The sequence below is a fragment of the Babylonia areolata genome, chromosome 9 (genome assembly GCF_041734735.1).
Source record: "Babylonia areolata isolate BAREFJ2019XMU chromosome 9, ASM4173473v1, whole genome shotgun sequence".
NCBI classification, from domain to species: Eukaryota; Metazoa; Mollusca; class Gastropoda; order Neogastropoda; family Buccinidae; genus Babylonia; species Babylonia areolata.
In genome coordinates, this window is record NC_134884.1 from 40,593,573 (window position 1) to 40,611,072 (window position 17,500).

General features: G+C 44.3%; 1 protein-coding gene across 9 annotated transcripts in view; it reads right to left on the reverse strand.

Annotated features, from left to right (window-relative positions):
• LOC143285445 (protein-glutamine gamma-glutamyltransferase K-like) overlaps positions 1 to 16,682 on the reverse strand; it is a 47,119-nt gene extending 30,437 nt beyond the window's left edge. The window contains exons 1-2 of one of the 9 annotated variants that reach the window (XM_076592723.1): positions 16,371 to 16,682; positions 15,310 to 15,520 (exon numbers count right to left, since the gene is read on the reverse strand). In XM_076592723.1, coding sequence (XP_076448838.1) covers positions 15,310 to 15,404 — 95 coding nt within the window. In that variant the 5' untranslated portion in view covers positions 15,405 to 15,520; positions 16,371 to 16,682. The other 8 variants (XM_076592726.1, XM_076592722.1, XM_076592720.1 and 5 more) reach the window with 8 other exon arrangements.
• Between the last annotated feature and the right edge of the window lie 818 nt (positions 16,683 to 17,500).

Sequence of the window (17,500 nt, forward strand, 5' to 3'; positions counted from 1 at the left end):
TACTTCACGTTTTGGCGGGAAAACTGTAACACTTCAATGCACCCCCCCCCCCACCCCCCCACAACAACACCGGCCATAACTCCCCTCCCCTTCCGAGTCCGGGTGTTTCGTGTTAAACCCCTTTCTTCCTATAGACCCCCCTCCCCGCCCTTCTTTTCCCTCCACTGTCTAAAAAATTCATCATAATATTCTTTCCTTCAGATGGGCCACCTCTCCCTCCACTCTTGTCCTTCCTCTCGCAACCGGCTGTTCAAAAATGTTTTAAGGTGGGGGTGGGGCGGGGGGATGGGGGTGGGGGGCGGGGGTGAGGGGGTATCAGCCAACTCCCCGCCCTTTAAAGTGGATTTTGGTTCGAAGCAATTTGCCTTATTCGAAAGCGTTGGTCGAGTTGCCTCAGGCTTAAAATAAACACTGAAAAGGAGAAAGATTAAATAAAATAAAAAGAAGAAGAAGAAGAAAAGGAACGCTTTCTTGTTGAGTCAGTGTCAGGTTTACAGCGGGGCTGGCTTTGCGAGGTGGGCTTTCGTTTTTCACTTGACTTCAATGACATTCACCCCAATGGCGTGCCCTGGCTTTTAAACTGGAGCCAATCAAAAGGCAGTATGACAACACGACCCTATTTTCACAGCGCCTGCTCAACCACCACACACGCCAAACATTCACACCCCGACGCCGTTCACATCTTCTGTTGCTGACAGCAATAGTTCAGTTCCACTTTCTCAAGGAGGCGTCACTGCGTTCGGACAAATCCATACACGCTACACCACATCTGTTGAGCAGATGCCTGACCAGCAGCATAACCCAACGCGCTTAGTCAGGCCTTGAGTGCATGCTTACATATTTGTGTACCTATGAAAGTGGATTTCATTTTACGTAATTTCGCCAGAGGACAACACTCTCGTTGCCATGGGTTCTTTTTCAGTGCGCCAAGTGCGTGCTGCACACGGGACCTCGGTTTATCGTCTCATCCGAAAGACTAGACGCTCAGTTTGATTTTCCAGTCAAACTTAGGAGAAAGGGCGAGAGCGGGATTCGAACCCACACCCTCACGGACTCTCTGTATTGGCAGCTGAGCGTCTTAACCATTCTGCCACCTTCCTCTTTTAACGGTGTGAGAGTATGATGCATAGATCTACATATCTCTTTACATGTAGATATTATATTTAGATATGTATATATAAAACAACCTCAAAAAGTTTAACGTCAAAAGATATGAAAGATGTGGCCGCTGGCATGTTTCAATGATATACAAAGTCAGGCATATCTCTATGGCTGTCGTGGGTATTTTTTTCAATGTCCAACTGACCCTCCTCCCTCCCACCTTTTTTTTTAAAATGACGAGCGGGTAATGACCCCCCCCCCCCCCCCCCCCCCCCGTACCCCATCCTCCCCTCCCTCTCTCTATGTCCCTCTGTGCCTTCTGCTGTTCCTGTTCGTTCAGTTACTATGTTTTCAGAACCCCCTCCCACTGTTTAGACTTATGCGTGCAAGATAAAATAATGGTACTCCAAAGATCAAACCGCTTCTAACTTTCCCTTTTTCTTTCATATATCATCACACACACACACACACAGTCTTGGGCAACTGGTGTTGTTCTTTTTAATCTCCGATACGACGAAACGGTCACTACAGAAACTGTTGCACCACTCAGGCTAATACGTGCTTCTTTTCTGCAGCAGCGACACTATGTCTTGATGACATTTGCTGACATGATCTCAGGTCTGTGCGCGTGTGTGCGCGCGCGCGCGTGTGCGTGCGTGTGTGCGTGCGAGTGTGTGGTGTAACTGGTGCTTTACCGTGCTGTATCATTATTTTCTTATTCTGGTCCATTATAAACCATTCCATTCCATACAATTACTTGTAGAATGGCCCTTGTGATCAATTTTGCTATTAGCAGAAAAACAAAGAAAAACAAAATGGAAAAAAAAAGAGAAAAAGAAAGAATGGATGAATGCATTGCACGGTGAGTGTGTGGAGATATATAACTTATACACTTTCGTCTGACGATCTGAGGGTCCTGGTTTCGGATCCACCTCACGGCGCCTGATTGGTTGAAATCAAAAGTGAAGTTTGTTCGCATCTCCCATAGCGACGTGATGTGAAAACCTGCACGTGCCTTTACCCCCTTCGTATGTACAGGTACGTACGCAAAAGTTCAAATCTACACGTCAAAAATATGTTTTAAAACAAATTTCATTCCACAGAAACATAATCAAATCAGCTGTATTACATATAAGTCAGAGCACAACAAGCGAAGCTTATAACCGTGCTATAGACTGGTTATTGTTAATGAACTGACTGCAGTTTAGAAATAAAAGAACATGAACTGGAATGAAATACGTAAAAAATATCACTATTAATGTCAGCGTTCGGTGATTCAGTATGGAAAGAAGAACATACTCAGCGCATACACCCCCCCAAAAACGGGTGTATGGTTGCCGAAATGGCGGGGTATAAACGGTCAAATACGAAAAAGCTCACTCATACATACGATCGAGTGAATGTGGGAGCTCAAGAAAAAAAAAGAAGAAAAAGATGAAAAAGAATATACACGGTTCACAAAAGGTTCAGGACCACTTGGGAACTTGCACACTTTTCTGCTGTGAAATGATACTGAATTTCCGGCAAACAGGGGCGAATGCAACAAATGTAATGAACACCACTTGTAACCAGAGGTACTTTCTTGCACTTACACTTCCTTTAAAAAAACAAAAACAAAAACAAACAACAAAAAAACAAACAAACCCAAAACAAACAAAAAAACCGAACAACTAATAAATTATTTACAAATCACTGACTGCGTCTGACTGTAAATTTTTGGTTGGCACAGTCTTTCGTCTACTTGGGAAGCGTGGTTGACCGACAGGGAGGCACGGACCGAGACGTCACAGCCAGAATCGGCAAGGCAAGAACAGCTTTCATCATGCTCAAGAACATCTGGGCATCTGGAGCAATCAGTATGGAAACCAAACTCCGCATCTTCAACTCCAATGTGAAGTCAATTCTGCTCTACGGATGCGAGACATGGCGGACAACACAGACGATGCAGCAGAAAATTCAGACATTCTTCAACACCTGTCTGAGGCGCATCTACAAGATCCGATGGCAGGAGAAGATCCGAAACGAAGATCTGTGGGAGCGAGCGGGACAGGAACCAGTGGCCAAGCAGATATTGCGGAGGAAGTGGGGCTGGATCGGACACACCCTCGGGAAGCCAGCGTCCAGCATCACACGCCAAGCCCTGACCTGGAACCCGCAGGGAAAGAGGAAGAGAGGCCGGCCTCGAAACAGCTGGAGGCGAGATACCGAGGCAGAGCTGAAGCAGCAAGGGACCAACTGGACTGGAATGGCCAGAACAGCCCAGAACAGAGTGCGATGGCGAGGGGTCATCGATGGCCTATGCTCCACCAGGAGCGATGGGCAAAATGAATGAATGACATCGACTTTTCAAACACATTATTTCTTCAAGGCTTTCATCAGCATTGCACGTGTCTGAAACAGCCGTTTTGTGCAATCGAGGAGCGGCCAGTGGTACACCATATTCAACCAGTATAATCGAAATTGTTTCTCAGTTAAAAAACAACAACAAAACATGAACACACACACACACCAAAAACAAACAAACCCAAAACCTTTTATGAAAACACGTCTGCTCATACCTTTATGAAGAGGTCCCTAACTTTTTGTGAACCCTGAATATCGCTCTTCATTTTCTTTCACCTGGCTTCCTGTGCAGGAAGACACCATGGTGGGAAAGCACGGGTTGTAGGATTCGTGACTGCCGACTGCATGATATACTAATTATTTTCCTTCATCTTGACGAGAGTTTACAATTTCGGCAGGAGAGGAGGAGGTATAAGCGAAGAACAACAAGAAGAAGAAAAAGGTGACGACGACAAAGAATAAAAGCAACATGGTAGAACTGACAGATTAAACTGAGACTACGTTGAAGTTTGATGGGAGTTTTACCATACAGCAGGGACCCCCGAAAAAATTACTGTCCCACTCTTCGTCTTAGCAAATAAAGACCCATACTTCCTTCGGGTTTTGAAAGCCAGCATATACATGGCTCAATACTGACTGGACCAGATTGCGACAGCGCACGCTTAAACTGTAATTCTTTCATGGCCGCGTCCTTCAAAAATCGAGTAGAACTCGATGAAACTTTAGCTTACAGGTAAGTATCATTTAATTTTTCAACTTCCGAACAAGATCAAGAATGAAAACTCACGGAAACAGATTTTTTTTTTTTTTTTTTTTTTTTTTTTTTTTAGAAAAGATGACTTTAAATGTCTTTTTTCTTTTCGTTTTTTCTTAACTCACGTACGCACGCAGACACACACACACACACACAAACACTCGCGCGTGTGCGCATTTCGAAAATCATAATCTGCATTTTGTGAGAGTTTCAGAAGACTGATCTCGGGTATTCTGATTTTGGCAGAGTTTCGATCTTATCCCTTTAAATTCAGACATCAGATTCTGATTGCTGACCAAACGATACAGAGGTTGAAGTATGTATGCATGACAAAATCGGTTCATTTAAATATCATGGAACGCAACTCTTTCCAATGAATTTGCTTTTCATGTTGTGTTCTTTTTTCTTCTTTTTTTATCCGTCATAATTATATTTGTCGAATGTGAGCACACACTGAATGGGGCTGTGACCCATTCTATTCTCTCTCTCTCTCTCTCACACACACACACACGCGCACACACACACACACACTGACACAAACACATAGCTAGAATCTGTTTTTATTTTAATCAGCAACGTATTCTGGTGCACAAACTCGCAGACTACCCCTACCAACTCCCCATCCCTACCGCGCCCTACCTAAAACCCTTATCCGCCCCCTTCAACTCCATGTGTTTAAACACGCCCACCCCTCCCCAACCTCTCGGTGCCCCCACGCGCACTTTGAGGCCGACACACGTGGGTGGCTAAGTCACAAGTTATTCTGTTTGGCGGGAGGGTGTAAAACGCAACGGAATACACGGAGTCTCCTTAGTGGGGTATACAGCCGAAAGTAGGCTATCATCTGGCTAACCAAACTATTTATATAATTATCTTAAATGTTTTCTCGCAAGTAACAGTAAGGGAATTCAAAGAAACCAGCGTGTACTTCAACACTGCTTACACTGCATACGTGCAACGACTACGAATTCACAGTACTGGCAAAACCAGGCCGTGCTTTTAAATGAAACACTGCAGTTCACATTCCCGCAAACAGCAAGCAATCAAAGCTCCTCTTCGCTTCATTTCATTTCTAACTAACATGAACGCAGTGGTGGACAACTGGATAAGAGCTCCGTTATTAGTAGTTGTACGAAGAAGCTAGGATGGACTGACTTGATAAAGACGGGGATACTAAAAGCACGGGCTTGGCTCACTGAACTGAACTGGCTCGATGGCTTGGCGGACTGAATCCTTTGGCAACGCGCTCTTCCCTGGAGGACATCAGTTCGGAATTCCACACAGACAAACCAGCTGACAAGACAAAATCTCTACGGTGCAATGAGATACCCTGCAACAGTTGTGGTCTTTTTTCAGTTGTGCCATTTAATTGTTCACTCTGCAGACAACCCATTGTTAGGGACGCCTAAACTGGGAAACCCCGCCTCTCATTCTCCCCCATGCCACCCCCCCTCCTCCCCACATTCTGTTAAAAATAGTACGGTACGGTTTTCTTCACGGGTTGAGGAATGGGAGGGAGAGGGGTAATACTTGTGTATTATTTAGTCTCTGTCTCTCTCCGACCACATAATAAAATTATGAGGGGTTTGTTGACTTTCTCACTCCGCGGTTTTTCTGTCATCCAAACCCTTCACACACACACACACACAGCTTACTCATCTACTCTCTCTCTCTGTACTCACTACAGTACGCTATTGAATACTGCCAAACTGTGGTCATGACCATGACCTCTTATGGGGTGGGTTCCCCTTTACCCAAATTGAACTTTACAGTGCAGCAGTTGTTATTACCACTTCACTGATCGTTGACAGGGCAATCTGCTTGGCGAGCTCTTACTTAGCTCATGGTACGTGGCTCCGCTCTTGTTCGTTTGTACCCACACCACTCCCCTCTTATCTCTTCCCCTCCCTGAGAACAGACAACTTCCCACAGTGCTGAATGAGAGAGAGAGAGAGACAGAGAGAGAGAGAGAGAGAGAGAGAGAGAGAGAGAGAGAGAGAATGTAAGTGTATACTTGCATGCGCGTTTCTGTGTGTAGTAGTAGTAGTAGTAGTTGTTGTTGTTGTGGTGGTGGTGGTGGCAGTCATAGCAGCAGCAGAAGTAGTCATGGGAGTTACGTATTATCAGATATGGAAAAACCATCAGGTGGTTAAGAATATCTGGGAGTAAATTCATGTGTGTGTGTGTGTGTGTGTGTGTGTGTGTGTGTGTGTGTGTGTAGGTATCAGTAGCTCAAGGAGGCGTCACTGCGTTCGGACAACTCCATATCCGCTTCACCACATCTGCCAAGCAGATGCCTGACCAGCAGCGTAACCCAACGCGCTTGTGTGTGTGTGTGTGTGTGTGTGTGTGTGTGTGTGTGTGTGTGTGAAAGAGAGAGAGAGAGAGAGAGAGAGAGAGAGAGAGAGAGAGAGTTTGTGCATTCATGTACGAGCGAGCATTCGTGTGTGCCTGATCCTTCATGACAATATCTTTTAAACAGAAACCTCGAAACTTTCTTTTTATCTTATACACTGCACCACGATGTACAGAGACGTCTTCAAGATTTAAGTGTGTGTGTGTGTGTGTGTGTGTGTGTGTGTATGTGCGTGCGCGCACAAGTGTGTGTGAGTTTGTATATGTAGTGTGTGTGTGTGTGTGTGTGTGTGTGTGTGTGTGAGCGCGCGCGCTCGCGCAAACGTGTGTATGCCTTGTGCGAACTTCAGAGAGCGGCAATCATTTTTTCACTACACTGATCACTGACAGGGCAATCTGCTTTGCGAGCTCTTAGCTGTTTGGTACGTGGCTCCGCTCTTGTTCGTTTGTACGTACCCACACCACTTTCCTCTCTTCCCTTCCTGTGAACAAACGACTTCCTCCCTACGGCAGTGCTGATATGATATATGACAGTGAGCGTGCAAGTGAGAATGTGTATAATTATGTGCTTGTGTTCCCATGAGTGTGTGCGTGTGTGTAGTGCTGAGAAGTAGTAGTAGTAGCAGCAGTAGTACTGGTAGTAGGAGTAGCAGCAGCTGTAGTAATAGTAGTAAGAGTTGTACTGGTCTTCAATTTTATGTATTCGCGTTGAGTGAGAGCGGAAGGGGAAAAAAGCGGGGTGGTGCGTGCTGTAAATTTATAAATGTGTCTGAGCGTGTGTGTTGGCCCGCGCGCGCTCGTGTGTGTGTAAGTGGGGGCATGTGTGTGTAAGTGCGCGCGTGTGTGTGTAAGTGGGGGCATGTGTGTGTAAGTGCGCGCGCGCGTGCGAATGTGTGTGTATAAGTGCGCGCACGCGCGCGCGGTCATCTGAACATGCACCCATCTCTCTTCCCCCTTCTCTGAAAGTATCTCTGGTGCTCACTGCTTTGACTGCATACACTACTGTCTGCGGAAAAATCAGCATAATTTCACCAATTCCTCAAGAAAAAAAAAAGAGTACAGGTTGCTAATTCAGTGGTCCTTTACTTTTGTGAACCCTGTGTATACATCTCACTGGCCGGGACACCTTAGGAGCACAATGGTTGACACATAAGCACGTATCCGTGTCCGTGTGTACATGGAGTGTGCACATGTAATTAATTCAGCAAACACGGCTGGTATTGAATCGATGTACGAACACGACTTGCCACAATACGTTATGCAAGCACCAAATAGGTTAGGAAGGCCTAACTGCAAACAGTCGAAGCGACCAGCTCAACGTGTGTACGTATTCTACAGATCACAGGCTGTACAATCGTCAAATGTAGCTGCTCTATTTTTGAAGGCTTTCTGAAATGGTTGCACCAGGAAAAGTGCTACTTCCCCTTTTCAACAGTTGAAATAGCTGGGGTGTCTGACGGTAAATGCGCACGGGAAATTCTAATTGCCAACGATGAGTTTGGGCACATGTGGACAATTAAAACAGAAGCAGGTCTGGAATTCATTAGATATATTATTATTGGAACATCGCACCAGACTTGTTGTACTGCTGGTTTTGATCACACATGCACACACACACACACACACACATACATTTAAACACACACCCCACACCACCCACAAGCACACCCTTTTGACAGCGCTCAGTAACTGTGCAACATCGTTCGCAAATACACTCACGTCAAAGTACACCATGGTCTAACTGCAAACAACACTGTTTTGGAGATTCCTGTCACAACTCGCGTTCTGATCTGTCACCGACGTGGTTTTTACATTCTCCTAGCACTGGTAATGCACGGTTCGTTCAACATAATATCCAGTCATATCAACTATTTTAAACTGTGTCAAAGTTCAAGTCCTACTTGCTTGTTTCCATTGATTTTAGGATTGTGAGAGCACGTTTGTGAACTTGGTCGGCTGTGGTGCGCGAGGAGAAGAAAGAGCGCGGAAACAGACAGAAATAGCTGATGTTTGACTAGTTCTTTGAAATGAAAAATTATTAAGCTATCAGAACGAGATTGAAGCAGACGCTAAATTGTGAAATGTGTGCGATGAGCATGCTTCGAAGTGGGGCGGTACACGAACCGTTCGCAATTATACGCTGCTGGCAATTAGGCCTACATACCCTATTGCATACCACAAGTGTGCTGGTCCGCGACTATCATTTTTTTTGGAATCTACTGGTAACTCTTCTCTCTCTTTATGATAAACTGAACGACGATCTCTTCTCTCTGTTTCTCCCTTCCATGGAGTTCAAATGAAGCAAAATGAAAAGATAGCCCCCGTCTTGCTCCGAAGCGTCCGACTGGAATCAGTGGTGATGGACTGATAAAACATGTGGCAGATCAAAGGAAGAAAAGGAACGAAACTGCCGCTGGGATGAAAACACGTCACTACTACTACAACTATTGCACTACTAAAAATGAAAAAAATAATAAAAGAAAGTACCTCTATAACGCTGACTTTTGTGCAGAGACAAATCAAAGCGCTTTCGCGCCAGTCATTCACACACATGCATAAATCTGATTCTATGGGGTTTAAGTCAAAAGAAAAAATTCGTGTGAACAGAAAGCTTATGAGTGTGGACAGGAAACAGGATGCAAAGAGGCGGGAAAGAGGGAGTGGGGTGAGGATATTTCGGAAAGATGCACTGACGGATTGTCTCTCAAAACCGGACCAGCGCGCTGAGTCTATGCGTTAGCCAGACATCTTTTTTCCAAGTAAATGTGCTCTCGTGATCATGGATCAGTCCGCATGCTCTGCCGCCTCCTTGGAACTGAGACTCACGACAGACTGCATATTCGTGACTTTTACTTCTGTTCCAGTATTGCAGGGACGCCTCCATCAAGTGCTATAACCAAACGGGCGCAATAACCGAGTGGTTAAAGCGTTGGACTTTCAGTCTGAGGGTCCCGGGTTCGAATCTCGGTGGCGCAAGGTGGGTAAAGGGTGGAGATTTTTCCGATCTCCCAGGTCAACGTATGTGCAGACCTTCCAGTGTCTGAACACCCTTCGTGTGTATACGCACGCAGAAGATAAAATACGCACGTTAAAGATCCTGTAATCCATGTCAGCGTTGGGTGGGTTATGGAAACAAGAACATACCCAGCATGCACATCCCCGAAAACGTAGTATGGCTGCCTACATGGCGGGGTAAATAAAGAAAACGGTCATACGCGTAAAATATTAAATGTAACATGTTTGAGTGTGTATGTGTGCGTGCCTGAAATCTGACTGAATGACACAGGAAACGAATGATGAGCGCCCAATGGCAGCCGTCAGTCGGCTCTATCCAGGTAGACAGCCTGTTGTGTACACAACTCCGTGTTTGTAAAGTCGGCGCTTTGAGCTTGATCTCCGACCGAGGATGGGCGCTATATAAGTATCCATATCAATCAATCAATCAGTCAAACACGCTCTGACACCCTCTCCTATCCCTAACTCATCCAACCAGCTATGTGAGTATAACATTACTGTTAAATCGATTATGCGTGCTATAGATAAAAACAATCACCTAATCGGCCTGTCCTTGATCTGTATGGAACAAATCATCAACGTAACCTCGAGCCATTTTCTATACTGATTTTTATAACAATCCGTCCACCCTTTTTATTTATTTTTATATTTTTTTAACCAGCATAACCACATGTGCACGAACACAATAAATTGAATAAAGGTTTTGGTCACGACAGGATATGTAAGTCATTAGTGGGTCAGTTCGCCGAGTTATTCTTGAAGCACGGTAATGGAGAAGGGTTGGAAGTGAAGCCGAGAAAAGGTGCAGGCTGTTAAGTGTTACTCCCCGTTTTATGGGAGAACCCCCATGGCCCGCTCCACTCACCCCACGGCGACAACTGTCCCTGTAATCTGCATTGGGGACTTCGGGAGTAGGAAATGGCTTCAGCGTGCACACAGCTTTTTATTATTGTTGTTGTCGTTTCTTCTTTGCTGCCCTACATAACAATGGGCATAACTGGCAGTGTGTATGTAAGTTAGTAGTAGTAGCAGTTGGTTGTGGTTTGAAGTCTTAAATCGTTGCACAGTACACACGAACTGCAAAAGAGTATAAAAAGGGTTAAGGTTTATACTGTGCTCACACGTTTGCATTGAAATGTGACTGTCCGAATCTGAAAGCCATGTTTCAGATACTGTGATTTTAACAAATTACCATACTCAACTTCTAATCAACCAAATTTATTTCTCATATTCCGTGATTTTAATATGCGTAACACAGAGGTTTGTTTTACAATTTGGGCCTGTATTGATTTCTATAATCACCGGACAAAAGCAGCAATAACTATTGAAAATGCAAAGTTTTCTTCGATTTATACCTTGTTTTCTTTCTTTTTTTCCCCGTTAGGTTTCCAAGTTTCTTCTGCAACAATGACATGACAAAGTACTAATATCGACAACCCGCTTTCCCCCTGACCTTATCAGAAGGCAATAATTGATTAGAAGGCAATTATTCGGACGAGACAATAAACCGAGGTCCTGTGTGCAGCATGCACTTAATTAACGCACGTAAAAGAATTCTCGGCAACAAAAAGGCTTGTCGTCAGCGAAGTGATTTAGAAAAACCTTCTTTAACAGTAAAACACACTTGCTGACAGAAAAAAGGAAAACAAATATGGGTGGCGCTGCACAGTGGCGACGCGCTCTCCCCGGGGAGAGCAGCCCGAATTTCACACATTCTGTTGCGACAAAATGTAATACAATCCAATACAATACAATGCAACACAATACTATACAATACAACGCAATGAAGAACAGAACCGAAGCTTCCAAACACAAGTTAAAAATAAAATTCAGCAGTTAAGTTGCGCCTCGTACACATTTGGTATCGCTAACCCGTTTCCTCTGTGGGGGGGAAAAAAAAGAAAAAGAAAAAAAAGCACCAACCTCTTCACTCTTTGTGAAGGTGAAAGCCAATACCCCTCCCTCACCCCTCCCCTCACTCTCTTCCGCTTGAGTCTGGGTGTTTCAGTAGCAGTTTTACGGAAGCCGTCAAAGCATGCGAACTTTCATATACGCTACGCCACATCTGCTGTTGTTGTTTTTAAGGGGGAGGAGGGGGATCGGGGGGTGGGGGTGGGTAAACAGATGCCTGACATACACATAGCCCCAACGTGCTGGTCAGAGCTTTGAGAACCTAACATTGGTATGCATAAAAAGGTAAAACTAAAATGAACTATAATAAACAAACAGGCAGCCAGTAAATAAATTAAAACAGAACACAATAATGGAACACAGACTGTCTCAGACATTAGTACTGACATTGTACTTTGATAAGAGTCTCACGTTAAGCAATCCCCCATTTAATACTCCACACCCTCCACTTTCAAAATTATACTTTTTTTAAAATTTTATTTAGTAAAGTGAAGTGAAAATACGTGATTTGATTTGGACGGCGTTTGTTTCCAGAACAACTTTCTTGTTCCCGAGGAAATTGATCTCTCTCTCTCTCTCTGTCGCACCCCCAGGTTGCCATGGAACTAAAAGTAAAGAAAGATGAGCATATCTTTTGCATTTCTAAGCAAATCGCCTTTGCTATCAAATCAAGAAACGGTAAGATTTTTGTCTTGAAATCGTGTCAGAGCTTCGTAATTTAATCTCCTCTAATCTGCTGAACTTACTTTCAACTTAGTTTCAGTTTCCTCTCACGCTACACTGAATTGTGTTGTGTTTCGATTGGGGCTGTTGGTTTGTCACTGAAATGTATCATTCTTCAGTCTTCTCTGTCCGATCTTTCCTGGATGTGGGTACATAGAGCGACTGATAGGGGAGGGGGGAAGGGAGGGAGGGAAAGTGACAGAGACGGGGAAGGAGAGAGAGGGGAAAGGATGGAGGAAGGGAGAGAGGGGGATGACAGAGGGTGCGAGAGAGTGGGAGGGAGAGGGAGAGTGTGAAAGATAGAGAGAGAGGGGTGGAGAGACACTGAGAGACAGAAAGAGGCATATAAAGAGAGAGAAGAGAGAGAGAGAGAGAGAGAGAGAGAGAGAGAGAGGGGGGGGGAATTTAAGGTAGGTATACTGGATGCCCTCAGCGTCTATCATTGCTTTTTTCATATACAGGAATAAAAAACATGATGGTTGATTATTCTGCAATTGTAAAGCTGTCTTCATGTGTCTCGGACTGGACATTCTTAATATGCTAATGGACACACACACACACACACACACACACGCTCGCGCTCGTACACACACACACTCACGCTGGCACGCACGCACGTACACACACACACACACGTGATAAAGAAGAGTCTCAACTCCGTCCGACAAACAAACGACCAATTTTAAATCTAGACAACCCTCGCCTGACTCAGCGATTTTCGCAGAGAGAAATGGGGGTGGGGGGGGGGGGGGGGGGGGGAATGGACGCTGCCGTCATAAATGAAAAAGAAAAAAAAAAGTAACTAAAAAATGGAGGTCACTCAACAACTCAGTGTGTGAAACGCTTCAACAGCATTCGTTATTCATACCTGTTTTTCCCAACCCTCCCTCTAGCCCCCTACTGGTAAACCCTCTCCCCGAACCCCTTCTAACCTTTAAGCAAGCCTACATGGCGTCTCTGCGGTGATCCTGTCACCCCACTCACCCCACCCCATTACACCCCTCCCTCCCTTCCCCAGATGATTGTGTATGCACGACTGCTCCCGAATCACGTGACTACCCCAGCAGGCACCCAGGTCGGACTGACACACACACACACACACACAAACACACACAGTCACACTCCCCACAAGCTGACTTGATCAGTCGGATCTCACTCGTCAATCGATATAAACACACGATCCATGTACGATTTGAACCAAGGCTGACCCCAGAACTGAAAATAACCTTGACCTTAACTGCTGCAAGTCTGCTCGTCAAAAAAACAAAGGGCTGTCATCAACTCGCTGTGATCACACGGCAGAGAGAGCTTGCAAGTTTTTTTGTGACCCTGGGGGCATTGAAACGTTACATTCATACTACTTGTACTTTTACACACACCACACAAACAAAAAGACTGACGCCAAAAGAACAAAACCAAACAAACAAAAAAGCCCGTTCGAGCAAACACATAAATACACATTAATATTTTTTTCCTTAGGAATTAACAACATACTTGTCCATCATACACAGGCCAGGTTGTCAGTCATCATTCTTGATACGGACTTCTTCATCTTAGGAAAAGGACTGCATTACTTTTCGTTCAGCAAAAATCAAATTCACCACTCAGAGTACATAAAAGGTACGGACTGCACTTCAAGTGTAACTGTATGCCACTCTGATTTGATTTCACATCAGGATTCAGCAGCAGTCAAGGTGTTAAGGGCGAAAGTCATTAGACCGTTAACTCAACTCTACGGTGTGCAAAGCTATGGTGTTTGAAAAATGGATCTGACTTTGTTAACAAATATTTTCTTATATAAAGATATATATATATATATATATGTGTGTGTGTGTGTGTGTGTGGTGAGGGAGGGATCATCTTCAAGTCGTTTATCGGTGAACGCAATAAACTGAATAAGACGTCACTAAGATTTTCAGATAAGACGCCAGTGGCCTCTGAGCATTAGTCAGTGCTGCCAGGGTACCTTCTGCTACAATTACTACTATCTATATCAAAATCTTCATGAACTTTGCAGTACCCACTTAGACAACTTGAAATACAGGAGTTTAGTTGTGTTTGCAGGCATATCAATGTATTTGTAATCATTCGTTTGTTCTTGAAAGAAAACTGAGAACTTTCAGAGTAAGCAAGGGGTGTGGGGGTGGGGGTACCTAAAAAAAAAAAGCAATCCTGCTCAATAAACACACAAACAATAATAATATTATCTGAAAAAAAAGATGTATTTAACTTAATTGATAAATAGGTAAGCAATATACACTGCTGCTGTTGAACAAACACAAGATGTAAATTCTCTAAAAAGGTCTGACTATTACAGTGTTTTAAAATAAAGAAACAGATAAACCGATACAAGCAGTATAATTATTTTTAAAAAAAATCAAAGATGACGGTTAAAAAAACAACAAAACAAACAAAAAACCAAACAAACAACAACAACAAAACCCAGTCAGTTCGCCTGCAGATTGTTAGTCTGAAGGCTGTACACGGACAGCCTGAACATGACGAGTTTGAATCCATCCCTGCCCCCAGTTGAAAAACTGACATTCATACTGCATACCTAAGTACTTGCCATGCTGTTCTCGTTCTCGTGGTGTCAGAGTAGCAACACCCCCCTACCCTCTCGACCCTCAAGCCTTCCCCACCCTTTTTGTTCTGGCTAACGTGCACCTTCAACTGGTTCAAGATTGCACTATGCTGAGGGGAGGGGTACATAGTGGTGATACTTCCACAGAACGAAGGGGAAAAGCAAACATGGGTACAAACCAAACAAAAATAACCTCTTATTATACTAAGTTAGTGAGATGAAAGAAATGGGCAAACAAAACACACACACAAAGAATAATATCTATACCGACATAAAAGTGAGCTCAGCCAGGCATTATAAACTCAGAGCTCAGCAACCTATTACACACACTCATAGCTCAGCAAGGCATCAAAGGCACGGACTTGTGCGCTGCATGAGGAGGATCTATTCTGCTGTGTTGGCCATGCTGCCAGATGTGAGCGGAGCAATACCGTACACTCACAGCAGCAAAGCCCTGAGGCGGCGCCGTGCAGCGGCAACACATGTGTACACTGAAAGCCAAGCAGAAAGACTGAGTACTCACGACCTAGTGAAATAGCGATGACGACGACGGGCCTTGGGCGTCCGAGATGTGGACGGCGATGAGGAGGCTGGTGCTCGTCGTCTTCGAGGAGGCATTGTTGACTATGTCAGATGATGACGTGTGGCACACACAATGGAAGATGAAATCAAGTATACGACGACGGAACAGTCAAGTGTTCCCGTGCTGAGAGTCTGCTCTTCAGGTCTTGAATCTATTGAAACACACGGAAAACGTTTTAAAACGGTTGATTCTCTTTTACGTATCATATCAAATTTGAAAACCATGAAAGATTTTTTTTTTTTGGGTGGGGGTGGGGGCACTTAATTTCCGGTAAACGTGACAAAATTCCCTTCAGACTTAACATGTATAAGAAAAGCACGGATTACTATTATTATGCTCAGCACACTCTTTCAACAGTCATAACTAAGGTTAATTGTATCGACTTCTTGTTTGACAAACAGACCTTTAACATGCTCAGGTTTTGTACTGCCATTTGTTTAAAATCTAAACCCCACGTTATTTACTCCGATACGGCTTACACATGCTTCTCATTCACAATAAATTCTGTGATAACCTTTTCATCCACAATTCACCACACCCCGCAGGAAAATTAGGCATTTTTCTTTTAAACATGTGACACATTAGTTATCTTTAAAAAAAAAAAAAAAAGTTCAGTAAAAGAAGTCAAACCGTTCCGGCAAATCTAAGACTAATCTATTTGGTTTAGCCTATTTGAAAACCCGGCGCTGGTCTTCCTGCGAACAAGAGTAAAAAGGCAAAAACCTCTACACACGAGCGGCTAAATAGGACATAACCCACGAGCGGCATAGACGCCGGCCGGCTTATCAATAACCAAAAAGCATCCTCGTGTGCACAGCTGACAAGTTATTTTCCACCCACACTGTTGGAAACACATGTACACAAACACAACGCGGCGATTGAACTACCGGAAAACAAAGGCAGATCTACACACCACAAGCGAAAGTCGAAGCACAAGTTGGCGGCGTCTCTTAATCAAACTCACGTGTGCGAAAAAAAATAACACAAACTTGTTCTCTCACTCTTTCCTCAAGCCTATGGAGCCTCAGCACCACTTCAGTTCGCGGCCTTCCCCTTGTCGTCTGCTCCCAACAATCGAAACTGAATAGATCAGCGTCACACGTCCTGTTTGCGAAACACAGCCGAGTGAAGTGAATTGGAGCAACGCAGGTTAGGCCGAATGAGGAAAGAAGGCAGGTGTGTGCATTGACACACACAAAACACAAAGATCACAGAATATCGGTGTTGCTCCGTGCAGGGACTAGCTACTACCAAGAGGGACAGCGGAGGTAGGGGCGGTGGAGGCGGAGAGATCAGGCCGACACACCAGCCGCACTACTTTCCCCGTTTCAAAACAGTGCCAGCGAACCGTGAACACCCTGCACTGGCCTTGTCCTGCCCGTACCTGTTCCAGTTCTCTGTCCCCTTCCCACAGGCCACGGCACACGGTGTACAACTAAGTGATCAAACATACACTTCCCTAATCCATATAGCCTGTGTGTTCGCTCTTTATTTCGTTTAACATATATCCACAATTCTGATATTTTGACAAAAACCCACCCCCTTCATCACCACCCCACACACTGATGTCTTAAGTCATCACTACTTTCCCCTCTTCCTCTCTCCTCAATTAGCATTTAAAAAAATATTAACAAAATCAAGCAACCGTAACTAGTCTAGTCAACCAGTAAAACTGCAACAAAAAGCCAATGCGGCTCCTAATTAAACTCTGGACTATTCCAAACACGTATTGATTGTTATATAAAACGTACTTTCCAGTGGTAACAGATGGACCTGTTTTATTTGTAAACTATGATGACAGAGATACACATGTTTTCAGCTGTTGACATTCATAGACGATGTGCATAGGGCTAACTACATTACCACAAATGCAAGTAGGCCTCTGTGTGTGTGTGTGTGTGTGTGTGTGTGTGTGTGTGTGTGTTGTGGCTGAAGCCTGACTCAATGATGAACGTAGTCTAAACTGAGGCAGCTCTCGCTGAGTCGATTCCATTCAGGTAGGTAGCCTGAAGTGTTTGGATGTCTGTGCAGGCACGGTATCTAATAAGCTGTCATTTAATCCTTTAACATGCAAGTTTTACTCTCTCTCTCTCTTTTTTTTTTTTTTATAGGTTGTGCAGCACAACTGAAT